At 48.7% G+C, this 26,738-nt stretch overlaps 10 protein-coding genes across 10 annotated transcripts; 5 read left to right on the top strand and 5 right to left on the bottom strand.

Annotated features, from left to right (window-relative positions):
• The first annotated feature begins 62 nt into the window (after positions 1–62).
• On the top strand, positions 63–939 carry K444DRAFT_291143 (uncharacterized protein). The gene has a single exon (XM_024871660.1). The coding sequence runs from the start codon at positions 410–412 to the stop codon at positions 899–901; it is 492 nt and encodes a 163-aa protein (XP_024726494.1). The 5' UTR covers positions 63–409; the 3' UTR covers positions 902–939.
• Positions 940–3,053: 2,114 nt separating this feature from the next.
• Positions 3,054–3,646, bottom strand: K444DRAFT_638621 (uncharacterized protein; the record flags this gene model as incomplete). The annotated part of the gene is made up of 2 exons (XM_024884284.1): positions 3,054–3,427; positions 3,517–3,646. 2 exons carry the CDS (start codon positions 3,644–3,646, stop codon positions 3,054–3,056), a joined length of 504 nt encoding a protein of 167 aa, XP_024726493.1.
• Positions 3,647–7,415: 3,769 nt separating this feature from the next.
• On the bottom strand, positions 7,416–8,087 carry K444DRAFT_291135 (uncharacterized protein). Its single transcript, XM_024871659.1, has 2 exons — positions 7,608–8,087; positions 7,416–7,505 (listed from the first exon to the last, which is right to left on the bottom strand). Exons 1-2 carry the CDS (start codon positions 8,024–8,026, stop codon positions 7,478–7,480), a joined length of 447 nt encoding a protein of 148 aa, XP_024726492.1. The 5' UTR covers positions 8,027–8,087; the 3' UTR covers positions 7,416–7,477.
• A 134-nt stretch (positions 8,088–8,221) lies between these two features.
• On the top strand, positions 8,222–8,743 carry K444DRAFT_291076 (uncharacterized protein). The gene has a single exon (XM_024871657.1). It carries the CDS (start codon positions 8,351–8,353, stop codon positions 8,648–8,650), a length of 300 nt encoding a protein of 99 aa, XP_024726491.1. The 5' UTR covers positions 8,222–8,350; the 3' UTR covers positions 8,651–8,743.
• Positions 8,744–9,230, top strand: K444DRAFT_291077 (uncharacterized protein). Its single transcript, XM_024871658.1, has 2 exons — positions 8,744–8,969; positions 9,025–9,230. The coding sequence occupies exons 1-2, from the start codon at positions 8,836–8,838 to the stop codon at positions 9,137–9,139; spliced, it is 249 nt and encodes an 82-aa protein (XP_024726490.1). The 5' UTR covers positions 8,744–8,835; the 3' UTR covers positions 9,140–9,230.
• A 1,902-nt stretch (positions 9,231–11,132) lies between these two features.
• On the bottom strand, positions 11,133–12,364 carry K444DRAFT_291050 (uncharacterized protein). Its single transcript, XM_024871655.1, has 3 exons — positions 12,218–12,364; positions 11,946–12,154; positions 11,133–11,891 (listed from the first exon to the last, which is right to left on the bottom strand). The coding sequence occupies exons 2-3, from the start codon at positions 12,081–12,083 to the stop codon at positions 11,259–11,261; spliced, it is 771 nt and encodes a 256-aa protein (XP_024726489.1). The 5' UTR covers positions 12,084–12,154; positions 12,218–12,364; the 3' UTR covers positions 11,133–11,258.
• On the bottom strand, positions 12,015–13,729 carry K444DRAFT_291054 (uncharacterized protein). Its single transcript, XM_024871656.1, has 5 exons — positions 13,294–13,729; positions 13,136–13,244; positions 12,944–13,080; positions 12,731–12,833; positions 12,015–12,673 (listed from the first exon to the last, which is right to left on the bottom strand). Exons 1-5 carry the CDS (start codon positions 13,569–13,571, stop codon positions 12,212–12,214), a joined length of 1,089 nt encoding a protein of 362 aa, XP_024726488.1. The 5' UTR covers positions 13,572–13,729; the 3' UTR covers positions 12,015–12,211.
• A 2,432-nt stretch (positions 13,730–16,161) lies between these two features.
• Positions 16,162–17,282, bottom strand: K444DRAFT_291026 (uncharacterized protein). Its single transcript, XM_024871654.1, has 4 exons — positions 17,096–17,282; positions 16,925–17,049; positions 16,763–16,862; positions 16,162–16,707 (listed from the first exon to the last, which is right to left on the bottom strand). The coding sequence occupies exons 1-4, from the start codon at positions 17,156–17,158 to the stop codon at positions 16,309–16,311; spliced, it is 687 nt and encodes a 228-aa protein (XP_024726487.1). The 5' UTR covers positions 17,159–17,282; the 3' UTR covers positions 16,162–16,308.
• Positions 17,283–22,191: 4,909 nt separating this feature from the next.
• Positions 22,192–23,475, top strand: K444DRAFT_638617 (HAD-superfamily hydrolase; the record flags this gene model as incomplete). The annotated part of the gene is made up of 3 exons (XM_024884283.1): positions 22,192–22,274; positions 22,334–22,636; positions 22,689–23,475. 3 exons carry the CDS (start codon positions 22,192–22,194, stop codon positions 23,473–23,475), a joined length of 1,173 nt encoding a protein of 390 aa, XP_024726486.1.
• A 1,463-nt stretch (positions 23,476–24,938) lies between these two features.
• On the top strand, positions 24,939–25,364 carry K444DRAFT_670806 (uncharacterized protein; the record flags this gene model as incomplete). Its single annotated transcript, XM_024887675.1, has 2 exons — positions 24,939–25,088; positions 25,176–25,364. The coding sequence occupies 2 exons, from the start codon at positions 24,939–24,941 to the stop codon at positions 25,362–25,364; spliced, it is 339 nt and encodes a 112-aa protein (XP_024726485.1).
• Between the last annotated feature and the right edge of the window lie 1,374 nt (positions 25,365–26,738).

The following is a 26,738-nucleotide window of genomic DNA, read 5'->3' as shown; positions in this document are numbered from 1 at the left end:
AGTGGTCGAACTTCGATGTAAGAAAGGTACTCTGCCAAAGAGCGTGTGACGATCGCTAGGATCCGAAATGAATAGACAAAGCTTGGGTCTATATGAAGCAAGTTAAATCAAATAAGTTGTCGCAATTAAGGTGGCGATGTGTAAGAATCGAATCGGAACGGTGTGTATCGCATGGACTCGGCCGTCGAAAGAATGTACCAGTGTGACCAAACTCCCCCCAACTCAACAAAGCCTGCACGAATCTAATCAGCAGATGAACGCAACCTCATCCAGTGTGTGCGATTGAGGAGGATAGGAAGAAAGGAGAGGAGAAGCAAGTCAAAGGCCAGCCCGTGATAGGGAGAGGGCCTGTCATTCGAAACCGCGACCCTCATAGCACCAGTGAGTGGTCAATTGGAAATCAAGTTGAATGGGCCTTCGTTCCTCGACCCTCGGGAGCATGGACCGACAGCGAGCACCTCCTGAGCAGCCAAACGTGCGGATAAAGAAAGAGGAGATGGTCCTACAGTTGGTGTTTCGAAAACCGACGGAAACCCTTCATGCGACGACCGCACCTGTTTGTCCCCCACCGTTTTCTCACTTCCCAAATCCACGCAGAGTATGTGTTGCACGACCGTTCGACGGCTGGCAGGCTACAAACGTGGTCGGTCTATTTTTCCGCGCGTCCACGCTGCACTCGTTCGTCTCGTGGGAAGCTCGTCTCCAAAGGCGCAGCGTGGGGACAGCTCTCGAAGCCGTGGGCGAGGGGATCGGTTTGTTGTTTCAGACGAGCCACTTTATCACAACGGGATACTTACAGAGCCTCGCTCATGGGCGATCAAGCAACGATGAAGCGCAGGCTTGGGGCTGTGGATGGACGAAGGTTGGTCGATTCGATGCTGGCCGTCGTCTGCAGCCGTGAGAAAAGAATGGAATGAAGCTGTCGTGTGCAGACACAAGAGGAGGACGGAGTATCAGACTAGAGATGCAGCGCGAGGTCAATCGCAGTAAAGAGATGATGAGCTGGATCCTCTGGCCGACTGGGCGCTCCTCCTGGCTGGTTCACGACTTCGTGTTCCCAGATGCCGGGAACCCTGGAGGTTTTCCACTGGGCCGTGGCCAGGATTTTCGCACGGGACGCCGCAAGCTGGCCCAGATTTGGACCTCACACATTGTGGCAGCCAGCAACGAGGGCTCAAGCAGAAACACGCCAGCAGCGTGGTTGCTGGGGGGGGGGTCGAAGAGCCAGCCGCAGGGGCCGTGAGGTGGCCAGGAACAGGGTGAGGAGAAGACGAGGTGGGGGAGGGGGTTGGATGTTTTTCCGCAGCATCGTGCTTTTTTAGAGCGGCAGCCATAGACCTGTCGTCGTAATCGTAGTGGAGAAGCAGCGAATCTGATAGGTCGCTTATGTCAGCTTTGGCTGCCGCTTTCACGCCAACCTTTTGTTGTCCGCAGATGGTCGGGCAGGGCGGTGGCGGTGCTCATGCTCGCTTGCACCAGTGAAGCGTGAACTTTGTTTTCAGCTAACCACAGCACAACACAATAAATACTCCGTACAACGCACGCTGCTGGACTCCAAGAATAGATCTTCCAACTCTTCACCATTCTCGAGCATCACGTCATTGCATCTTCCCCATCATCATCCTCATCATCATCATCTCCGCCATCGGCCAGCAAATCTCGATCCCATGTCAGCCTCTGTGGCCAGTGTTTCAGGTTGATTCGCTTCATGCCGATGCCGCGGCCCCCAGGGTCTGAGATGCAGGGACGTGGGCCAGCAATAGAAACCGCTCACACTGCAGATGCAGGCCACCAAAGAATGAATGCTGTGCGCACATTTGAGAATGCCTAAAACGAGAACATGGGATCCAAACCCCACGCGCAAAACCCGTCAAGCACCGCTCTGAAGTTCGAGAATAAAGATGGAGATGCCTGAGGAGGAACAGTCTCATCTGATGTCTCGATCTGACACATGACCGCCAAGATTCTGCAGTGAACTCAAATCAATTCTCCGAGTCTTGCCCATTCCTGGTTCCTTTGCTTTTTCGTCCCTTCGGTCTCTCCACAATGTCCTGCCTCATTTCGCCTCACTAGCCAGCCACCTGTGCCACAGCACAATATATTGGACTGACGACAAGCCGTCACACAATTTCAAATCCTCAGCTAAGCCTGCGGGCCGATACAGTCAGGATTCTTGTTTTCTGGCTGGTGCGAATTTTCACATTAAAAGATATCGGGCCGCACTCTTCTTAATATATCTACAATACACATCCCCGCTCCTTCGAGAAGTCCGGAAGACGGAAGACGGACTTTTGGATACAAATTCTTCCGCGAGTTACTTTTTATATTAAAAGAACTAGGATTCCCTCATGTCAGGTTGCAGACGGCCAGGTTGACTCTGCTAGCCATCTCGCAAGGAACGTGTCACGAGGCGGCTTCCTTTCTTCCTTCTTCCTCCTTCCCTCCCTTCCTTCCTCATTTTGTTTTGAGTTTGCAAATTTGGTCGCAGACAGGGCTTTCCTGGATCTCTGTTGGATTGGTCATGATTTGATATCTCGATCGATTATTCAAGAGGCCAAATTATTGTTGATGTGTTACGGCCCCGTTGGACCCTTGACGACAGCAGGCTTTCTTGACATGCAGTACTCCCCCATCCATGCAGCCATCTTGGAAACTTACAAATCAAAGCCCAAGCTGCTCTACACTGTAGGCTTTCCTACGCATTTCTTGTCGGCGCTCTTGTCTCAGCACGCTTCGCTTCAACACTTCTTCCGAGCTCCTGTCTCTCCATGCTCAGCTACTTCTCATACGGTACAGTCTTCATTTTCGGCTGCCCTGATCTCTGTACAAGACTTTCAAGTCGAAGGAAGACTCTTCTGCCCCGAAGGAGCCCGTTTCCCTTCCCATTGGCCTCTTTCAAGTCAACTCTTGATTACCTTTCCCGCCTTCCATCTCCCCTTTGAGCGCAAAATCGAATTTACATCTACTATTACGTAGTGGAGAAATCTCCTGACGTACGATTATGTGTAGGTCAGGTTATAGATGTTCACTACCGCTCATGTTTTTTCCTGTTCTCACACCTCCGGCGCCCCAGCCTTCGCTTTCTCAGCACTCTTCCACCCCATCCCCCAACAACTAACAAAAGCCGCAGCCGCCGCCCCAACAGTAAGATAGAACACATCATCGACAGCCTTGCTATAACTCAAAATAACCCCTAGCAACGCCGCCTTGGGAACCGCATCCCGGAACCCGCTCGCTCCAGCCACAGAAACTTTCTCAGGATTCACCAGCGGCGCAAGACGATGTAAATTATCCGTCAGCGAGTTCGAGAACACAGTCTGCGCGAGCGAAGGAATATCGCAGGCTCGGAGCTTTGGCTGAAGACGACGGCTGCGACGCCGATGGAGACAAGGTCGGGCTTCCGATGATTCTAGACCGCGACCAGTGGCTAGAGGTGTGTAAGCCGAGGGTTGGGTTTGAAAGAAGGACGAAAGAAGAGAGGAGCTGCCATCTGGAAGCCGCAGCCTCGTCCGATACCTGCGATGACTTGGTAGAAGATCAATTGTACAGTGGAAGATGTAGGCGTGGGTGTGGCGAGGAGGCCCGTTCCGATGGAATGGCGATGGCCCACGGGAGGTAGTAACCCCAGTGGCCCAATGTGCGCCATCAGCATCCGTGGTTAGCAGTACAACGTCTAGAATGTATTCACACCTCGGATGCCAGAGACCACGGCAAAAAAGATGTTACTGAGGATAGACGGTGGGATGGACACGCCGCTCATGGTCGGCGATTTCCGCGCACGGCTTGGAAATATATCGCCTTGTAGAAGCTCGTGGCCATCATATTGGCGGCCAGGAAGAAATATGTCGGGCAGCTTGACCAGACGACTCGCTGGCTGAGCATCGAGAGCGGAAGCATGACTGCATCACCTTATCGATATTCCCAGAACAGAAACGCAACGAGTTTGCCTGCAGATCCACAGAACAGTCCAATGACGTTCGCGTTGCTCTATTTGTATGTTGTGCCGCCCTATTCGATGGCGAGGAGGAACATGATCGCCGTCGAGGCGAAGATTGTGAAGCCGAGGATGTCGAGGGAGCGGAGGATCGACGGAAGCCGGTTTTGATTTCGCTTTGGATGAAGCAGAGGAACGAGAATGACTAGTCCTCCTACAGGCAAGTCGATATAGAAGCCTGTAGTATGTTAGCTAATTTTCATAGTTCCGCAGATTTGGTATGGGTAAAGGGACGACCAACACCATCGCCAGCTCGCACATTGAGTTAATGCACCCTGAATTAGCGGCCCGATTACAACACCCATTTGGCAGCCTGAATTCAGATGGCCAGTACTAGGTATCTCGAGTGGTAGGAGAGGAGACTTATAGCCCAGCATAACCCCAGATGAGCGGCACTTTTTTCATTAGGAATAAAGGCTGGGAGAATCATCAGTCCCCCATCATCATGCCGGATCCGCCCAACCCAGCAACAGCTCGACCAATGGTCAGCATCTCCAAGGACACAGCTGCACCTCACATTAAAGAGCAAAGCTCAAACACCACTGAGAGGATTATGAAGGTGTACTAAGTAGAAGTCAACAAGGGGGCAGACTAGGGTTTTCCTAATTAAAACCCTGACCTTTGAATCGAATTGATTGTAGAATTCACCCGGCAATAGTTGCAATATACACCTACGAGATTAATTATTAGTATTCCATATATTCAATGTTGGTGGTTGCCTATCTAGCTAGTTATTAATATAGCAGGCAGTCCCATGCCAGCCGATGTCTGTAAGGGAAAGGATTACGACTAGAGAGGTGAGCTCTGGACTTAGTTTCGCAACAATTGAGGTGTCCAAGAACATGAGAAAGGTAGCCACAGTGCATGCACCCATTACAACAATGAGCCTGTAATCCTATATCCAGTGACGTATTCCCATTCCTCCTCCGCAGGGGTTCTTGTTGAGTCTTTCAGGGAAGTATCTTTTCCATGGTCCAGGTTTCCATTGTCTGCTTCTGACTTGTGGACGTTCTGATGCTTTGACACGTGGTTCTCGTGCTTTCCCATGCTTGCTGGCCCGGCGCTATGGCAGTAATAGGCTAATGGCCGCCTGGCGGAATCGAAACCGAAGAAGCGAGCGATGGACTTTTCGACGACGTCGGCACTGGATCTCAGCAAATGAAGAAAATTGGGTAGATTGAAGCGACATAGAAAAGTCCAGGAGACTGTCCTAAAATACAACCGCCAGATTCATGGTGCCAGTGCTGTGCCTTTGATGGGAGTTGCTCCGTTCCCGATTGAGGTTGTTCATTGACAGGACCGGAAACGGAGCATAACCTTTCCTCAAAACCACTCTGTTCGACGCAACGACACTTCGCACCGGGTTTCCTAACACCATCGTGTATCGTATAAACTACACATCAATCTCCCGTCATCGTACTGACTTGTGGGTCCGATGCCACCATAATGTCCGCCATCCATGCATCGTCCAGGAATTGAAAGAAATCCATCAAATCGTCCGCCCCAAGCATCGCCCCGTTGGCGACGGAGTATATCTCAAGCGAGTTCATTTTGATTTTACATGGGAAGGACTAGGTCAGACGAACTTTTGGAAATAGCTGCGCTTCCAGTGTTAAGTTATCTAATAATCTGACCACCACAATCTCGAGTTGCAGCTGTTTGCAAAGGACGGAAGTTGAATAAATATCTCCGAGAAACACAATCAATGCTCTGCGCCTCCAACGTTCATCATGCCGATACTCTCTTCGCAAACTAAGTAGTCTTGCTCTTGCGAGCGGCCTGGCTTGCTTACATGACAGTTTGTAAATATAGAGGACTATCTAGCGTACTTTTTGAGTGCCTCGTACAACTCCAACATATCTTGACGCGTAATACCACGAACCCCAGTACCAAAAGTAAGACCGACATCCTTCAGATTGAGATAAAATAATGGGTGAGCTTGGATTGAACTTTTAAGATGTATAAATATTGCCTTGCTAAAAGCAGCAGCATAGCTAGAGTTCCCTAGTCAACACTTAAAAGTACCGATGTAAAGTTTTCCTCATCTGAAATTGCATCGAAGGGATTTGAGAACTCACTCGGCAAATTGCTTGGCTAACTCTTCATGCTCTGGTACCTGAGAGAAAACCGTGGAATAAAAGTATACAACCACAGCCCTGTGTTGACACTCTCGAGTGACGTAGATGTTATATTCGCTAGGGCTGCATGGTGTGCAACGAGTTAGTCCAGGGTTCTACCACACAAGAGCTTGTGCCTATGGGGACTTGAAAAGAGAGGAGAGATTAACTCATTGAATATGGGCACTTCAGGGCGAGGTTGAGTAGGCGCTATTCCATCCCACGTTCGAATAATGCTGTCAAGTCTCGCCGATCGAATTTCAGATTCCTGTTCCTGTTCCAGTTTCAAAGGAGAGTCGGCGGTAGTGGATGCTCTCGCTTTGTCTCGGTATACCTCTGCCGTAAGATTGTCTCCCTGGGCTGCTGCAATCGCTGATAAAAGGGTAAAACAGTTCGTTTCTAGCCACACAGTCTCCCCTAAAAGCTTTCGCCTCATTGACCGTGCTTTCCGACAGCACTTGTGAGCATCCTCCAGCTTTTTTCTCTCGAAACAGATCTCAGCAAAGAGATAAACCGACAGAATGCGCCGTAGCGTGGTATTCTTAGGTTCATTGGATGCAGGTCGGGCTGTTCTCAATTCAAGTGTTTCTACATCCGCTTCATCGAATCTCTTCTGATGGAACGCACAGATAGCGATTTGAAATTGAGCTGCTTCCAGATCAATCCCCTTGAGACGGACTTTGTCCAAGGGGAGCGTTTTCGAAGAGTCAATTGCACGGCGTATATATAGCTCAGCATTTGCCCAGTCACCCTTTTCGTAGTTGGCAAAGCCTCTCTTCAAGAATTCTTGCAGAATCTCATAGTCAAGGTCATCGTCCTCATCGGAGTCTTCGTCGAAGGATGGGCTATCACCACCAATAGTAGATGTTGAGTCAGACCGACCTGTGTTGGCCCCCATGGGTGCAGAGGAGACCCAGTTTTGGACAAATTCATGATGTTCCGGTTCCGTCCGAGGCCTAGACCACTGGCCTCCCGAATGCATTGCAAGATTGCTTTGCAAGTCTTGCTCGAGGAGATCTAGGTGGTGAAGCATCACGGTGATAGTAGAGCTATCGTCAGAGCCTTCCTCGCTTTGCTCTATAGTAGATCTGGCCTGGTCGAGAACATCTTTTGCGGAGAAAACTAGATTTGTCAGACTGGGTGGTCGCTTAGGCACAGAAATTGTGCCGGAGCTCTGAGGATCCTCTTGCGGCTTGTCTGAAGTCTTCGACAGTGATAACTGCATAATCATGTCTGTGAGTATCTCGAATCTTGGCACAAGATCATCTATCACTATATGTGGAGCGATTGAAGTGAGATGGCTAATATTTCATTAGTGAGCTTGCCAAGATAATTGTACGAGTATATTGAAGTGACTCGACTCGACTCACACGTTGATTGCTTGCAGAGCGAGTCTAGAACATCAGTCAGTAAGCCTTTTGTGTATTCCCCTTTTCTTGGGAGTAGAGTGTCTCGAAATCTGGGATCGAAGAACGTATGAACTCTATTATCCTTACTGAAGCGCCGCGTTCTGGCTCTGAATTTGGGACCGCAAGGTTTTGATTTCATCTTCCTTCCAGTTGAGTTTGAAAGCCCGGAGCATTTGCGCAGCTACATTTGACCCAGTTTTCTTGACGCTTTGTAGAGTCTTGTGCATGCTGTCAAGAACAACACGACAATCACCTAGCGACGCATCCACCGACCGCCAGAGGTCATGGTTACGCTGAGTCTGCTTTGGTGTCTCGATGTCTGCGGTTCTCAAACTGCTGCTGATGGCATCGATAGTACGACTGAGACCAGTAACCTCGTCATACAAGGACCGGACATTTTGATCAATGTTTCTCGTTGCTTGGACGAAACTGAAGAGGGTTGTCGATAGTGCGAGGGCAGCACGGCTTGCGCCCGAAACGGAGGTCAGAATAGATATAGGCTCCATATAGCTTAGAGACGTAGTCTATCCGAACGCGCAAAACCTCGCTGATTGATGTGGAAATTGTTTGTTGTTCGTTGATAACGACAAGGCTCGAGATACTGTCAACCTAGTGTGTAGGGGCGAGGCTGCCGGTGATCATTGATTCTAAAAATAGAAGCAGCCTCGTGGAAGAACGCGACACAAATCAAACTCAGAATTCACATACATTTTTACCTCCTTGAAGCCTTGGACATCACGAAGAACCCACAAAGTGCTGCTCTCCAACACCGAATGCTCTCCCTTCCTATTCCCATGACAATCCGTAACCCCGCTCTGTAAATCTGCAGAATGTCGAACCCAGAGGCGGCCCCTCTGAACCACGCAGATGTCGAAGCCGCCGAACCTCCTCAAAGAGATCCCCAGTCGAATCCCTCTAATGACGAACTACATGACCTCCTAGAAATGGATACTTGGAGGAGGAGAAAGGCTCCGCTGCACATATTGATACTATATGGTCTGCCTTTGTCGCCTCAATTGGAGGATTGGGCTCGGGGTTATAGGGATACACGATCACTCTTACTGCACCTTTGGATGACTACCAAAAGGGGCAGAATAGAGAATCATACGAGAAGGTCTTCGTGGGGATAAAAAGGGTTGTAATTCTAGTATATATCAACCATTCATGACAATCGAGGTTTAGATTGCCATCAACATCTTCTGGAGCGCCTTCAATTTATACCTCGCATGAAAGGCTGGCAAGAATACCCATGACTACTAAATACATTCTACGATTTGTTTAAGGGTGTTTCACTCGTCGAATTGGAGTGACTAATATGATGCGGATGCTGCTGGACCATGTTGCTTGCGATGGATCTGGGGACAAGGAGATGGAGAAAAAATGCGACACTGCTCTTCTGACGATATTTATTGTGGAAATGATAGGTATTAGCTTGAGGTTCCTTGTTATGTAAGCCTTATCCTTCATTGAAGTGTGAGAGTATGTTGCTAACTTGCGGTGATAGTCTTTTCCTTCATATACTGCTGGTTGGAAGGTGCTGTTTTTATATACAACGCAAAGAAGGCCTTTCAAGCTTGGGGAATGCAACCTTGATGAGGAGGAGGTGTTGGTGGCTTTGATGAAGAGGGGAAGGCGGCTTGAAGAAGCGGCTGAAGCCAGGAGATCAACAACTGATAGCCTAACACCTGTACCAACTCAATCAACCACTGCTGGTATTGATCACGATAAGGAGCGGACACAATAGGTTAAAGAGAAACTTATTGATATGGAGGCGACGGATGATGAGGGCACCCATCCCTCCTAGACTACAAAGTTTAGTACCACACAGCTACGGCCATTGCCACGCTCTTCTCTCCTGTTGAAAATCCATGCGGCATCCGACCTGCCACTGGGAGGTACTGCACACCATGAGCCTTATTCCTCTTCGATCTGATCACTTTCTTTTGCCCTGCCTAATCTTTCCTTTCTCCGAGTCCTAGAAAAACCACAGAGAGCTCTCGACAACTTAGGAGTCAGGACAAAGTGCCGTTGACACTAGCATCTCTTTTGTCTCTTGTCTGATTCGTACAGCTCTACTGCCCATCGTTGAAGTGTACTCAATGTTCCACGTATTCTTTCTCCGGTGAAAAATGTTGGTGCTGGCGGACTCATTAGAGAAGAAGAATCCAAGTCGCCTACCTCCTTGGCGAATAATATACATGTGTGGATCATTCTCGTTCAATCAGCGTTTTATTTCTGAATCTTCGAAGGGATTTCCGACGACGAATAGATCGAAACCAAGAGGGGGAGAGAAGCTGGGTAAGCTGATGTATCACGCTTTGGCAAGTGTATCGCCTCTTACTGATATCCGCCTTGTTGAAAATCAATCCAAGGTTATTGGTAGCAAATAACATTTGCGGTCACTTTGCATAAGCCACTCTTCCACCTTGCGATTGTGGTCAATGGTCATCTGGCTGCCCTTTACGATATTTGGAAGGACGCTGATGCATCGTTCTGGTAGCTGGGTCAGACTCTGAACGAGTGTGCTGTACCAATGAGACAGTCAGCAATACTAACAATTTCCTCGAACCCAACAAGTCAGGGGCAGCCCTCAAAAGGCTTTGCCATGCTCATGCCTTCGTCAGTAAGACTTCTGAGATCCCTGGACGTGGCAAAATTCTGAACAAGGCTCCACCTATTAGAGCCCAAAAGTCATACAGATCTCTTGCTGAATCTCTAGTAAGCCAAAGGCTCCCGCAGTCTTTTCAAACTTCTTTTTGATTCGCTTTAATCGGTCGAATTTGGGCTAATCGGACTCTAAACTTTACAAATTCAGTTGTCGAATTCCGAATAGAATTTGGGATTTATCCTCAGACAGAAGACGAATTTCAGATCAAATCGAACTTCATCAAAATGTGCACAAATTCGATTCAAATTTCAATCGAAGCCTTCATTTTAGGGGGTTGTGCCTGCCACAGAATCCCAGCCACTAAGCGTTAAGTTGTTGGTCAGGTCACGGTATGGCCGGCCTGATTCGATACGGATGCGAGATCATCGTGCTGTTGCCACACCGCCCACGTGAAAGACCACCTGCGTCACAATGCATGGGGCAAAGACTGTCAATGGTGTTAATCAGGAATTTGTGTTTACTTCGGACTGGGATACCCGGGCTTAAACTTCCGACGTTCTACTTATCCTTCGGGGCAGAGCCTCAGGGGCTCGGCACCGGCTCGCTTAATCTCGGGTCCCCCCTTTTCGTGGAACGCTAAGAGCTTGCGCTAGTTAATTCTTAAGGACAACAAAAGCTAACTTTATCTTAGAATATATAATCATCATGATTTATGAAATTGGGAATTCTTAAAAGGAGTTTAGAGATAACAAAATCTGGATTATGGGGTTGGAGAGTAGCGTAATGTGACCTTGGTAAAAAGAATGCAGCCTTCTAATTCGATAATTGTTCAGATCAAAGCATATCAAGACCAAAATAAATGTAGCTGATTCTCTCATTACTAATTATCAACGTCTGACACTCGTGGTGTAGATCCGCCTTCGGAATAATCCGGAATTCCCAGGTTTGCATGGGCCCTACCGCACCTAGAAGGTGCCTTCTTTCTTTCGAGCGCTCTCATAGGCTACTGGACACGATCGCACTCGATACTCCCAATTGGTCCAGTGGTAGGTAGACACTGGATTTTCGGGATTGGACTCTAATACGCCCCAACGTCGTTGTGCAGGCGATTCGCAATCACCGAATCGCATTCATGTCTGCCACCTTTCCACCATTTTCCTCTTATCTCCAAATTCTACCACCAGCAGAAGTTCTGACTCCTCCGTCCTCGTTCTGTAAAGATTGCACAGAAACCTTGTCTTGTTCTTCAGTTTATTCCACGCTGTATCATCCCCTTCGTGAACAAGTCGTATGCAATCACCGCCGCGCACAAACAAGAGCGTAAAGGTGAGCCTATCGAATGAATCCCGAGGTTTTCCAGTCGCTTCCGAAACGAAAGAGAAGAACTCATTGACAGTTGAGTTGCGGAAATGTGCTGAAGGGAGTGGGTCGTCCTCATCGAAGCTGCCGTCTGCCTTTTCAAGAATAAGTGCTGGTGGTGGGTTCGTGGGTAATGCTTGGTGCTGTTCTGCTGGGAGTGAAGGGCTTGCTTGCAGTATCCTCAAGCCAGGTGAAAGTGCAGCAGTACTGCGAGTATCGAAGCTTGGTACTGGGGCAGCTCCTGATGGGGTAGTAGCAGGTCTGCTGACTCTTTGAAAGGGATTACTAGGTACAACTGGGCTGGTTGGGGTCATTGAGCGAATATCCTTGGGTATTGACTGCATCCTTGGTGGAGCTTGGGCTGGCTGTTGCGGCTCTGGCTCGATATCGGAAGACAAGCACTCCTATGGGCAAGTGTCAGTCGAGGTATCCATTCCTCAATAGGACAAATAACTCACCCGCGCAACCTCAATGATCTCCGTGGTAACTGAATCTTCTCGGAGAGCGTCGGCAACTGAAGTGACGGAAGGAAGAGCAGTAGTTTGATTAGGCGGTGGAGCTGTTGTAGCTTGAGTTCCTGTTGGCATCGTACTCATTCTGCGTTTCTTCTGTTGCTGCTGGTTCGGAGCGTCGCCCTCGTTGGTGGTGTTTAATTTTCTGCGAGCTCCTGCAGTCTGGAAATTTGTAAGCAAAGCACACCGAAATAATGGTATGAGGGTAATGTTCATACCGTGGTAGTGGAAGATGGTTGTCGCGCTGTAGACATTAACTTGGCGGTTGGGTTCCTAAAGCTAGAACCTTGATCGGGAGGTAGGTTGTCAATACTATAGATGTCGCGACTATTGATTGTCGCTACTGGCTTGGTGACATTTTCCTTCGGACCGTATTGGCTATGTCGGTTCACCCAAACATCTCTGAACCACTCAATTTTTTGTGGAGTACCGTCTACTATCTTCAGTAAACCCTTCTTTAGCATATCTCCCGCCAAGACTGCCATTCGATCCAGAGTCCTTTGTTTTAATATATTCCACTGTTTGCCCTCGAATTCTTCAATGTCGGTTCCTTTCTTGAGGGATTTGATGAGAGGAATGATCTTTACGTCCGGAGCCTCTGGTTTGTAGATATTGTGTTCATGCATATATGTTCTGACTCGAATATCAGCCGCCACTGGCCACCGCGCTCCGGTCTACTCATTCGTCAGCGAGAGTTGCGAGATATTTGAAGTCTTTAGGTTTTGCTTTACCTTCGACAGCCACTGTGCGGTGAATTCCGCAATAACTGGCTTGTCGTCGTTGCGAGGATCAAGTGAGAGGACCTCACTGACGCAATTGTCATAGATTTGTTCCCTAGTACGAGTCAGATATATGTGTATATAGAGAGCGTTGTATCCTGTCTAGTCCAACTGTGGACTGCATTTATGCTATCCTCTGACTCGGGCGAAACACGCTATACGTACTCATCTTTGTCGAAAACAGGTTCGACAACTACTCCAGATTTCTTCGCAGGCCGTCGTCGAGTTCCAGATGGTGCAATCGGAGTGGCGTCGACAATCTTCAGTGACTCTGGGCTAAGATCACGCGTGGCTCGGTCAGGCTGGTATTTATTATCAGTTGAGCTCCTCATAAGAACTAGCTATGCTCTAACTCACGGAGAGTGTGGGTGTTGCAGATGGCATTTTCTTCTTTTCCTTCTTGAGTTTGTATCGGTATTGGTGGTATGTTTGAAGAGCAAAGATGTGTGTAAGAGACCCTAAGATTCTTTGGAAGTTAGCTGCAAGGGTTGACCTGTTCAGAGATGAAGACCTACTTTGCGCGATCTGACGGCCAAGTAGGCCAAGAATTGTTAAGAGTTGATGGCCAGAGGATTGCTCCTCGATTTTCTTCCTGGCAGAAGGCAAGTGCGAAGTGCTGGGACTCTGGGGAATCTGCACCTCCGTACGGAAGATCGTTACCTTTTTCGAGGAACTTTTTTCGGAAGTCTGTGATAGCAGCTGTGAAAGTCTTCAGATCTCTGCCTTGGAAATCTTCCGAGAACCCGAGCTCAGAACATAGGGTATTAATGTTCTTCGTCTGTATCTTGGACATTGGACTTACGAAAGATTTATAGGTGTTTGAACGAAGGATGAACGGCCCCTCTATTGCGACTGTGAAAGCGGGGGCTGTGCTCTTTTTAAATCATGCACCGACAGGGACTCTAAATCATCCCTGTCGAGAACAGCCAGAAAACAATACGGCATGCCCTATTCGCTTTTCTCCTGCTAGGGGCACATGGGTCAAGTGACCCAAGTTGTGTGCGGGGGTACGGCCCATAAATATTACGATGTCACTACAAGGGTCTGAACGCACACGCGATTTCAACACTCATAACTTTTCCTATACAAAACCAAAAGCCTCTGTTTAAACACTTAAATGGCCCCTAGGAGGAGGAGTACTGTTTGTGTGCTTTGACGGTGCGTTGTGGCTGTCATATAAGGTGGTAAAGTTGAAATCCCAGCGTGTGGCGTCGTAATACCTATGGGCTGTCCTGCGTAAGGAAGTAATGGATGCCTGCCTGTAATTGGACAATCCGAGATCAAAGAGACCGACGTCACTAAACCGGCACACGGCTTGGAACAGTTCTAAGTCTGCTCCGAGGTGGTTCTATGAGGTTCCGGATCGTCGAGAAAGCCCTTTGCCACGACAAGGCAGATTCCGTACGCTGTGCAGGAGGTGAATCACCTAAATTTGTGCGCCTACGCAATGCATTGCACAATTATAGGAATCAAGTTAGTAATCCCATCAAATGGGATGTTTCAAAAAATGTTGGTTCAAGGATTCATAACACCTTCCCTATATGGCACACCGAATCGGTGAGCTCTGATTGATCGAGGGCTTGTTCGCGGCGCTTAGAGGACCCGAGAGTCTGGATTGTGTGTTCCACTGCATAAAACTAGTCTCGAAAGGGCTCGTTACCCAGTTTCTCTCAAGGAGTTTTGTCCTCTTTAAGAGAGATCAGTCAAAAGTAAAGTCAAACTAAAAATTATGGAATGCTGCTTTATCGGAAGAGAACCCCGTTCCCCGTCCCGCTCTGTTACGAGTATTTTCCCGCGGCTGAACTTCTATCCCGGTCTTGGTCATGTGTTACAACGCTTTGGCCATTAGTAAGTTTGTATGTTATTGTTACTATCCCCCCCCTTGAATACTTACAGTGGGTCCTTTAGTAACGCCACCCTGAAACCTCGTTTATAACCCCCAACTAGGAAATATCAGGTGCTCTCCAGAATCGCTATTGGCCATACACCCTTGAGTTGGTCAGTGCAGGAGTGGTGTTATCCCAGGACCCACTATAAGTATTCAAGGCGGGGGATAGTAGGCAGAGTGATCCATTGAAACCCGTTGATCGGGATGTGCAGAGCGTGACGGCGCGTTCTCCTCCCGTATTTACGACGGATCTGGGCCATGTGTACCCAGAACCCGGGAATTGGACAGCACTGCGCTTCCTTGGAACTTAGTGGTTGGAGCCTGATATCTGGCTAGGAGTTGGATCAGTTCCGGTCGCTGAAGGTGAAAGCCCCTGGGAGCGCTGAGACCTCAGAAACCTTGTGTTCCCACGTCAAGGACGTGGCGAGACGGGACGAATTTCTTACAAGCATTATCCCGAACACGGAACCAATCACACTTGATTGAGATCACAAATAGTATTTGATCACGGTTGAGTTCTTTGTTCATCATATTGGATGTTTCAATGTCCCAAGTCGTCAGCGCTGCAAGGCTGGCTCAAGGAATCCGCCAAATTTTAAGACAATTGAGCATAAGTTTTCAAATAATATAGGTATCAATACTAGAGGGGACATGAAAAAAATCGATGCTACCAGTCATCCTCCTCTACCTCATCCAAGTTCGTCGTATCTCCGCACTCGACCCAGAGCTCAAATCGGGTCATCCTCTTCGTCGCATTTCTAGTCTTCAGAAATTTACCCTTCACCCTCTCCTTAACTTCTTCCCAATACTGATCGCCCACAAACTTGCTGATGGTGAATGATTCTCTCTCGCCCCAATTGTATGTGAAAGTAAGGCATGTGAGAGACCTGTCGGATTTACCAGCTCTGGCGGCCACAATATTAAAGAACTCAGATATATTGCAAGCCCGGAATGTCTCACGGGGAAGTGGGTCTTCATGATCCAGCCCTCCTCTAGCGCTTGGGAGAATGTAGTTGAGTATCGGCTTGTGTGGCTCGCCCTGTCGTGTCACTTGGGTTGATTTGACCATAGTAGTATCGGCATTGAATGGAAGACTCAGAAAGGATCCAGAGAGAGCGTAAGGCGAAGTGCGTTTCTCCAATAACGGGTGCGTATCCAGGCTTTCTTCTAGTGTGGTCCTGCTGCGAGCAGATTGGTTGTCGGGCTGAGGTGAGGGAAGAAATGGCTTCGTAATTAAGTGTCTTCTGGTGGACGATGAGGACTGGCATGTAGCGTTGTTATCTGGTTCATCCTCCTCTTGCACTGCATTCACGCTTCTCTGTGGTCCGGCTGCGACTGGTGTAAGCATAGACGCTTCACTCACACGTCTGGGCTCTCTGTTCGCTTCTGCTTCAAGTGATATGTTCTCACGACGGCGGTGTCCTTTCCCGAAGCTATGATCCTCTTCGCTGGTGTTGTGAGGGCGGCTAGATGGGTCATAGAAGCCCTTGACTCTCGTACGCTTGGCAACTGAGCCAGTTGATGCATTTTGGGGTGGCAGGTCGTGAATAAGCTCCGTACAAACACAATCCTACAAGACTATCAATATCTGCGCATGAATAAGATGAAGAATCTGGACCAATGAAAGAGATTGAGAGTGAAATCACACTTTGTTGCCATCAGGGCCAGTCTCAGATCCACTCAACAGATTCCTTAGTGGATCGATCGCTCCGTTGAGATCCCCGGGGGAACCCAAATTGATCCACTGCTGGCGACGCGCTCTCCATGCAGCCTCAAACTGCGCAGTCTTTCTAACCAAACCACCCTTCGTTACCAGAAACCCATGTCCGTGCCAGATACCCGCCCGGTAGGTAATCTGTCGACAGCATCGTCTTTGAACTTGAAAAATCCCTCCCTCCCTATCTCCAACGTCGAGATGGCGTCCCAGGTTCTCTGCGAATAGCATGACGGCATCGAGGTTCCCTTTTCGTGTGGAATATAAGTTGTGTTCATGGAGATATCGGAACGCGAAACGCTTGGCATCTTTGGGCCATTTTTGGGACTGAAACGGAGAACATCGGGTTAGATTTGGGTTCCTACTTGTTGAGGGAACTTACATCAAAGACCCAAACTCGGGAAGTATCATCTTCGCTCCCATCGAGCGGGTAAGCGAAATCTAGATGGAGGTCTATGTCTACAAGCACTCTCTCACGAGGACTAGAAGACGATTATTGATGTTAGCTTGGGAAAATTATAATATCAAGATGACATGGACTAACATAGCGTCTTTTTCTTCATGATTTGAGTCCACTGACGTAGTGGGACTGGAAGATGACTCAACAGCTTCGAAGTGTTGGCCGTCGCTTCCGTCTGGAATGCTGTCTTCGTTTTCCTCTAGGGTCCTCTTCGTGCTGGTTAGCGATGCACAATAAATCGGAGTAGTGCAATACCTTTCGCCGCAGGGATTCAACATAATTCGCATTCCGTCGATAGGTAAATTCTTGAGTGCACATTAACTTCGCGAGGTTCTCTATCAATCTAATGTTCAAGTTAGCATCGATAGGGAAATCTGCCGGGATGAATACTTCTGGTTGTCGCGTGGGTACGTTGGCCAACTCAATGCTTCTGCCTCCTCAGAGTAGTCGAATAGATGAGAGTTTTCGGTGAGAAAGTTCGAAGCACACTGCTGCGCTTCCTCAGACTGATATTCCAAAGGAAAAATATCTATTTTTGGAGTAGCGTCCAAGAATTTCTTGCGGAAAATGGAAACTTTGCTACTTAGGGAATACGTCGACCGAGGTCTGCTTTTGCGATCCGAAGCATATCCCAAGCCTTTGCAAATGTCGCCAACCTTGCCATGCTTTGGATCGTAAAGATTGAATAGCGTAGAATTGGACATTGCAATAGGTGGACTCCGCGATGTTGATGAATTCTATTAGAATGGGTTAACAATACAGGATTATCAGTATCAAGATAGATGTAGGCAGTACCCGCTCAGACGTTGAGAACCAGTAATAATCGTTAAGCAGCGCCTCTCGATGACCCAGTTGAGTGTGCCATTACTACCCAGACATATCTCGTATTTCGGTTAGCTTCTCACTTCTGGCACGCCACACAAGACGCAGTGTAACAATCGAAGAAATTGCGAACGGCGCTCAATGCCGCTCTATCCTTGGAAAGCAGAGGCATTCGAAGCGAGGGACCCAACCCCGTGGGCTCGTCGCGGGCATCAATGAGTAAGCCGCCAGGAGGCTCCCCACTAAGTTGTCCGCAGGGAGCCAACCCGCCATTTCCCTAACGACCCATCTCTGCCCTGACACGAACAATATGTACGAAGATTCATGTCCTTCAAAACTGAAGTGCAGCATCCGAAGCGAATAAACCGGTTGTATTCTTGACCAACTGATATTAACTACGGCCGTAGGTTGCAAACAAAACGTCGTCCCACACCTTTGGCATCGTCCACCGCAGTTCGGCTCGGTTGGGTCGGCCCTGCTGTGCTACCAACACGCCTGGAATCTTAGACAAGATACGGGAAGGGGAAAAGATCCAGACATCCCCTGGCAAAATCTCTGCAGGTATGATTCCTTTGCCGTGGCGAGTGACGAGGAATTCATTGCCCCCAAGCAATATATTATGACACCTTGGTCCACCCCTCGCGGGAGCAGCCCTACTTCCAACTTTTAACAGGCACGGTCTTTCTCCTTGACAAAAACGGTCCGGCGATCTTCGAACATGACAGCAATTGGCCATAGCGTGTAAACACGGTTCGTGGTTTCAGCCATTGCTAGGTGCTAAGGTGAGGAGAATAACTCAATGCCACCCTTGTCTCCTGGTTTCAGCCGCATTTGTTGAGTTGATACAGCAGCCACACAATCCAGCTCGTTAAAGTAGAGAATAGTTTTAGGAAAACCGGTGTGGGCGAACCCTGCTGCCGGTTGAAATGATTAGCCTTTAAAAGTCATTAGTAAGACATAGTCATTTACGTGATCAGCCTGGCCTAGCATGGCCCCCAAACCCAATTCTTCCCTATTTTGAACATGAAAACAGACGCGTGCGTGTTCCTTGCTCATGTACCCCGCAACGACGGAATTTACGGTGCTAGTACAGGTAAAGTAGACCGTATTCCAAGCACGAAAAGCTCATGGCAGCGTCCTACTTTGAGAGCTTACCCTACCCCTGAGTCAAGGTACGCCATGTGAAGGATAATTAAGCCCAAGGAGCCTGTTAAAACGTCAGGCGTATCAACTCTTGCATTTTTCTTAAACAATTTTGCAAGTTTCAGCACAAGCTTTCGGAGAAATGGATTGTACCCAAGCTTCCTCGTTCTTCGTTCGAACTCGAGGATCTCACCTGAATTATGTGAGAAATCCTCAAAACTAATTCATAATATTATAATCGTTCGAAATTCCCGGAGTTAAAGGAAATGACTGAAAGCTCGATGCGGTAAGCAACTTGCAAGTATTGCCAGAAGGTAAATACGCAACGAAATCTGGCTGCCAAGGAGAGGCACATAAATAACTTAGAAATTGTGAGCAATTTTATTCTACTAAATGGGCCACAATGAGAAGAATGAAATTTGAAGCTGTCTACGACTTCGTGAGGCGCGTTGCTCGAATCGCAGATATCGTTTGCCCCTGTTCGCTTGCTTTGGTGTGGAGTCATGTGACACGTAACACAAGCTAAATCTGAAAGCACTATTGCTCAAGCATATAAGTCTGTACGGCCTCCAGCAAGACTGTCTTTGCAAGTCTTGAACAAGTTGCTCGGTTTCGCTCCACCGTCCTAAGAACTAGAGATCCACCTAGTGTCGTGCGGGTACTGCAATCGTTATCTCATCTCAACCCGGTCTCGTTCCACCTCTTCGCACTGTTCCTTCATCGCTAGAAGCACCGTCCATCAACTTCGCATTTGACCTGATATTATATGCCCAATTAAAAGGCTATCGACTGAGCTGCTGGACATTACAATTGGACAATTAGGCTATGCAGACTTGGCACTGCGTATTCAATGCAGCAAGCAGCTTCATGGTCGTATCGAGCCCGTCCCATGTGCCTTTAAACCGTCCTCAACAAAGCAATGCTCTGGGCCTGCAAGCATGGCGGTCTCTCAGCGATCTGTCTTGCCAGTTCCTATGGCGCCGATGTCAGCATTGTGGACGTGCCTGAAAAGTTTGATTTCTTGCTTTACCCGGTCAAGTCTACCCTGTGACCCAAATATTAACACTTCACTTGGGAGCCAGAAACCGCCATGTCGATATCTTTGCGCTATGGTTGGAGCCTGGTGCCCAAATCGAAGAGAGTGTGGAGTGGACGGCTATCAGCCCAAGAATCATGCGACGTCTCTCGGCCAACACACTCCTCATTGGTCGCCTCCTCAAAGCAGGGTTCGGTTCACAATTAAATGAACGTCCCGGCCTTGGCATCTTCTTGGCATCGGCCGTCCAGTCTGGAGCCTCTACAAATGTCGTAAGACAGCTATTGGATAACGGTACGGACGCTAGACAGCTGTTCGTCTGAGGCCCAAACCTTCGCCACGCTTTGACCGCAGCGATCGGGCCAACTCAGCGTCCTTATTTGACTTTTTTATTTGAGAGGGGAGCCGACATCCACAGAGAGGATATGGCAGAAGTACGCTAACCTATCAAGCCAATGCACATCCCGGTATTCGCTGCAGCGCGTACAATGGCACAGCATGACCTCGAGATGATGCTGCAATGTCGTAAGCTGGGGGTCGATATCAACCATCGATATCATCATCTGACGGTCTGATAGACGGTTGGTACAATCGGATTACAGCAATTACCCCGCTAATACACCACTTATCGTTTACCTCGACTCGATCGATTCGTGGAAATATCCCCTGGCCCTTCGCCTCTTGAGCTTCTTTTCCACAAGTAGGGCATGGGAAAGTTGGTTGAGCCAGAGTTCTTGGCAGCAATCAGCTTTCTCGTCGAGAATGGAGCGACAAAGTTTCACACCAGACGGATTCTAACTAAATACGACAGCCAATTTCGTCGCAGCGGCATTTCGATTACCATAACCGATGCGATTGTACAAGCTTGGAAACGTTTGTGGATTTACTCCTCAGATATTGAGAAGAGCCTATCATGATTGGCGAGTTATTGAGGTATTTCATTCGCTAGAAGAGAGAACTCGGACGCGTGGAACAGTGCACAGTGGATTGCCTCCTCAAAGTTGGTACCAATCTCAATCCTGTATCCCAACCTCACGGCGCTACAATTTTGCAAAACTTGGCTTATGCTGCAATGTACGAAGCTTTGGGCTTGTGCACAGATTCCCGTCTTCCCGTCTAATAGGTTCGCAAAGGCCCTTGAATTCGTTCTCTCCCATTCAGGCTACACCTTCTGGCCATAGCCTCCCTCGCGATATCAACTGGGGTACGACCCTCCACGGCGATAGTGGGTCAGCGCCTCTGCCAAAGGGAAAAGAGAAGACTAAAAGTATAAGTCCAGGCGGAGTATGCATGGAGCTCGAGCCTAGTTGTAGCGTTCAGCCGCACCACTGCCACCTACCGAGTTGTTCTTCAAACCCTTGTTCACACCGCCCAATAACAGAACACACTGGCATCACTTGATTTGATAGAGTACCACAGTCCAACAATAGGTGTATCTACTTTCACGAGTTCTAGGAAATTGAAGGGAGGTAATAGATGTAAGTTTGACCATTGAAAGTAGAGGAGGAATGAAAGAACTTTATCGCTCGGCCGCGCCCCTCTCGGTTTACTAGGCGGTACATCTTTCTTGGCGCAAAGTGCGGCTCCGAGCTCTTTGAAGGTAGGAAAAGGCCCAAAACGGCCTTCGAATCTCTAGCTAGCTGCTGACGGGGATCTGACGCTGTGAATTAGTTGGAGGGACCTTTCAGCGGTGTAGCCAGACGGCTAGATACGGGCCGTTTTGGCAGGAGGCTAGGCTAGTTGATTTTCCAAGCCATTGAATTCATGCAAGAAGGAGTCATGCAGGAGGAGGCAGTAGATAGGTGTTTCAACCCGAGATCTTCCGTCTACCCAACTCTTGAAAGTGCAGCACAGAATCCCACAGCCCATGACGTGGACGCATTTCGGCCACATTCGCCCCTATCAATACCCCAGACTTTCAGGGCGGCAGCAGGACGATCGGAATGTGGAGAGCGAGTCGCTGTGGAGGACAGGGTCGAGTCGCTTCTAATAGGGGGGCGAACCCCTGATGGAGCTTGGGCCAGTGAGAGATAGGCGTTTTTTTACCTTAGCGAGAGCGGCAGTCGACGACTCTGGCATGTGTCAAATCCCGCACACAACAACCACCTCGAACATCCTTCACTTCCCATCCACACAACCACGCACGATGCGAGGATGGTGCTCACCTTGGAGCAAGGGGCTGTCCCGGGTAAACGGCCGTATTCACCGCCCCGTCAATTCACTGGCCCGCGTCCAGCGCACCTTGCGCCCGGTACTTAGCCCTACCTCAGCCTCAGGCCGGCGACCAAATTCCTCAATATCTTCCTCCTCAACACCACCATTGCGACAATCGCCGCGTACTGTCTCTAAAATGGCTCCCCATACTCGACAATTCCGAAATGGCAGCACTGCCGTGGCAGTCGACGGGATGCCCAGCTTTGCCTTTGCGTTCGAGTGAGTATCCTCCTGCCAATGGCCCGAATGTGCCGGAGCTGACCTCTTTGCGCCCGCAGTATCGACGGTGTGCTTCTGCGATCCTCAGCCCCGCTACCCGGCGCGTCGACCGCGCTCGAATACCTGCACAACAACAGCATACCATTCATTCTACTGACCAATGGAGGTGGGAAGCACGAGAGCACCAGAGTTGCTGAATTGAGCAAGAAGCTAGGCGTCCCTCTCACGGAGGAGAATTTCGTTCAGTCCCACACACCGTTCAAGCAGCTTGTTGAGGGCTCCGAGACGGTTGAGAGCTTGAAGGATAAGACCATCTTGGTCACTGGCGGAGATGGAGAGAAATGCAGGAAGGTTGCTGAGATGTAGGCTCTATTCCTTCCCCATGTGGAAAGCATGAGCTAATTCACTCTAAAGGTACGGATTCACAAACGTGGTTACTCCAACCGATATCATGATGGCATACCCAAGTATCTGGCCCTTCAGTCTTGCAGTCGATTTCACTGCAGTTCAAGGACACCGCCCTCTGCCAACCAATGTCGACCACATGAATCCCTCCAAGTCCCTCAAGATCGACGCCATATTCGTCTTCAATGACCCCCGCGATTGGGCCCTCGATTTGCAAATCATTCTCGATCTCCTGCTCTCCAAGGGCGGGGTCCTAGGGACGGTCTCCGAGAAGAACGGAGATCCATCTCTCCCAAACAACGGCTGGCAACAAGACGGTCAACCAAAGCTTTTCTTCTCCAACCCCGACCTCTTCTGGGCTACCAGCCATCACATGCCTCGTCTTGGTCAGGGCGGATTCCAAGCTTCGTTGAGAGGTATCTGGGACGAGACAACTGGTGGTGCAGTTCTGGAACGAACCGTCATCGGAAAACCCTACCCCGAAACATACAAATATGCCGAGCGTGTTCTCAATAAGCATCGTGCGCAAATGCTTGGCGGAAATGGTGAGGTCAAGAAGAAAGTCAGTCGGCTGGAGAGGGTCTTCATGGTTGGAGATAATCCTGAGAGTGATATTCGCGGTGCGAATGAGTTCGAGAGTCCGCATGGCACGGAGTGGACGAGTGTGCTGGTTAAGACGGGCGTTTATCACGACGGCAGACACCCGAAGTATGCGCCAAAAGTGATTGTTAACGATGTTTTGGAGGCGGTTAAGTGGGCGTTGAGAGAGGAGGGCTGGAATGGCGTTGTTGACTGAAAGGAGTCCGTCTAGAACCTTAAGCTGGTGTCTTTTAGTGGAAATTTTGGGTTGGTGCTGGATAGAGCTCGTCGAGTTTGGCGTTGGAGGGAAGATTCATGAGAAATGCATAGAAGCGAAAAGAGATACCATAGATGACAAAAAAATGAAAAATTTCAAGACGATCCCATGGTCAAGTGAAGCTCAAGGGACAGTTGTTGCGAGAGAAAGCTACTAAATCTGTTTCTCCACCGGAATGTTCATCCTTCCTAGTCTTTCTCTCCCATGGCCTGTGCCGCCTTTACTCAGGCTCGGCTCAGGCCTGCTCACCCAATTCCGCGATGCGGCGTAGTCAAGACCTATCCTATACAGAAATGATCAACTTTTAACGAAGGCTCGAAAATCATTTAGTCGAATGCAGGTTTCTTCTGTTGCTCCTTTGCAGACTGATCTAGAAGTTCATGGCCTGTGTTTCGTCCTTCTATCCTCTGTATAGATGTGAAGGTAAGGCTGAATCGCTTGTTTTGAAGGACCTTGTTAACCATAGATCGGTCTATAAGCATAGCCCTTGTATGAGCTCAAACACATGCTTGTTTCTAAATTGTCCTCCTGCTATAACTAGTGACTTTACACAATTTTGATTGTGACATCCTCTGCGTTATTGAAATCCAGTTTCGACATGAGCCTAACTACACTTACACGTTGGTACTACTTGGGTGTATTGCTATTTGGTTGAAGTAGCAATCCAGTAACCCACGGAAGTACATGCTCAGCAATGAGAATTGGAAGGACCATTAGGCCATCTTGTGATCTGTCTACATCACTATCAACGTGAACCTCCCGCTCATAAAATACCCTTCCATTTGGAACTTGTGTTTCTGTAATGTGGCTAAGGGACTTGTCACATGCATGCAAGCGAATATGGACACAAAAATGGATCCTAGTCGGATCCAAAATAGGACTTGCGTATAGATAAATAAGGAAAGAGTAACCTGGCATTAACGGAGCCAAAGTAAACCCCTACAGGTTGTGGCACGGCTTCCTGACGCAATTTCAGACTTAATTGCGCGTGCTCGGGCCGTGCTCTGGAATGCTCACCCACGGCTCCAGTTAAAAAAGCAGCAGTTCAGGTCCAAAGACGGAAATGGAAACTCTCATGTCGACATTGCGACGTGGGAAGTCTTGTTTCTTGAGCCTTTTCATATTCTTTCAAAACTTGATGTTTCGGCTTCACACCTAGACATTTGATCTTCGTTCAGGAACGTCCGAACAATCTGACATTTCTTTATGCACTTGAAACAACACCGTTCTTTGCCCATCAAGAGGTTTCGCAATGATACTCATCATCATTCTGAATCTCGATTATCGAATCTTCTCCAAACCTTCGCATCAAGTCTATATATCTCTATTACCTCCCCACTACAATTCCCTTCAACGCTTTCATACCAAACCATACACACACCACCAAGAACAAACAAGACATCATGGCAAACACCACTCCTCTCCTAGATCACTACGCCATCCTGAACATGGCCCGTCCCGCGTCGCCAGAAACCCTCTTCCTCGCCTTCCAGTTTGAGATGCTGAGCCTGGGTGCGCTTCCCGTCGAGGATGTCGCTGCTCGCTTCGATCAGGTAAGTACAGAGCATGCCTCTCTCCATTCCGACACTTCGAAGATGGAGGTGGAGGCAGTTTTTTGACAGGGCGAGATTGAAATTCAGGTGTTCGATGCGTACGAGACGTTGAAAGATGCGACGAAGAGAGAGGAGTTTCATCGTCTTTGGGATATTGAGGAGAAGAGGAAGGAGGGGGAGGAAGCGGCTAGGAGACGGGAAGAGAGGGAGAGGAGACGGAGGGGAGGAGGCCGCGGAGGACGGGCAAGTCGATTTATCGAGATACTTGATGATTGACAGAGTTTTTCTTTGATTTGGATTGTGCTCGAGCTTAAATTGTCCCAGAGTCGTGGAGACCAGCCAAACTTCCGGGTATCTTTTCGGCTAGTTCAGCAAATGGCTTCCAGGAATGGAGTACTGTACATTGTTTCTATTTTTCATCTTCCCTTTTCGTATCAAGTTACATTTTGTCGAAATTTTGTTACTGTCCTCTCTCAACTGAACCCTCGTTCTTCAGGAATTAGTTGCGTCTATCAGTATGAAGCGCATGGGTTCTTCTCGCAAGTAGCGTGCCAAATGAGGGAGTAGTAATGAGGATGCTTTATCTAAAAGACTGTCTGGAGTATCTAGTACTTATGCCTGTTAAACTTCCTGGCTTTCTATTACTGCTTTGCATGTTTTCCTGGGCTTTTCTTTGCTTCCTCTGCTCTCTGTAGCCTGTAGGCCAAGCACCCAAGGACCAAGGCTGCCAATGGTATTGCGATTCCTCATCCCAGAGCAATCTTGTCTGTCCGACTCAGCCTATTATTCTTATTCGACGGTGTACTGGTTGGTGCAGTCTTGGCATTTGTAGCAGAAGAAGTATCGGCAGGCATCGAGGGAGATGTGGGGCTAGGTGAGGAAGAAGGCTGTGACGAGGCTCTAAAAATGACAAGTATTAATCTGTATCCAATGTATCATGCGTGGAAACACAGTTCTGAATATCCGTTGCTCTTACAGACATAAAAATCGGCAACAATATAGCCGTCGAGTGAGAGCGGGAAGCACTCGCTGTAACGGTCACGTACACCGTCTTTGTAGCTACCGCGCCTCCACTAGTAGTCGTGCTCGCCGGCACGATCGCAGACGTCGCGAGATATCCCTTCTCGGTACAGTAATCCTGATACAGGTCGACGGCGCTCAAAAGTTTGATGTTCGGGTCTACCGTGGTAGGCAGTGACAGATATCTTTCGATGTAATGGGATGTGTATTATGGAGCATTGGGATGTGGTGCGAGTTAGATCGGAGAATCATGTGAATCCGATCGCGCTGTGGCAGAGGTGGAGATTGGAGCAGAGAGCGAGGGAGAGGTCAGTGAAAATGGACGGGGGAAAGGTATCGATCGAGGTGAATCACGTGATCTGGGCATTATTGTTGGCGGCTCAGAAATCTTCCCCGCTCAAGGTTATTATTATGAATTAAGCTTCAAATTTTGTAGCATTTCTGTGGTAAAGTGTCAGGGATTCAAGGTGGCACATATGAGAGAGGTTTGGTTGAGTGGGAGGTCTTCGATACCGCTAAAATTGCAGTGCAAGACGGGTAACGTTGAAGTTGGGGGGACGTTTGCAAGTGGGGGGACTTCCCCCCCTGTCTTGCCCGCATGGGTGCTTGTGGTGCAGAATACCTCACCAA

The sequence above is a fragment of the Hyaloscypha bicolor genome (genome assembly GCF_002865645.1).
Source record: "Hyaloscypha bicolor E unplaced genomic scaffold K444scaffold_190, whole genome shotgun sequence".
Lineage (NCBI taxonomy): Eukaryota > Fungi > Ascomycota > Leotiomycetes > Helotiales > Hyaloscyphaceae > Hyaloscypha > Hyaloscypha bicolor.
The sequence above is the reverse complement of the archived record's forward strand: the minus strand, read 5'-3'. Positions and strand labels throughout refer to the sequence as shown.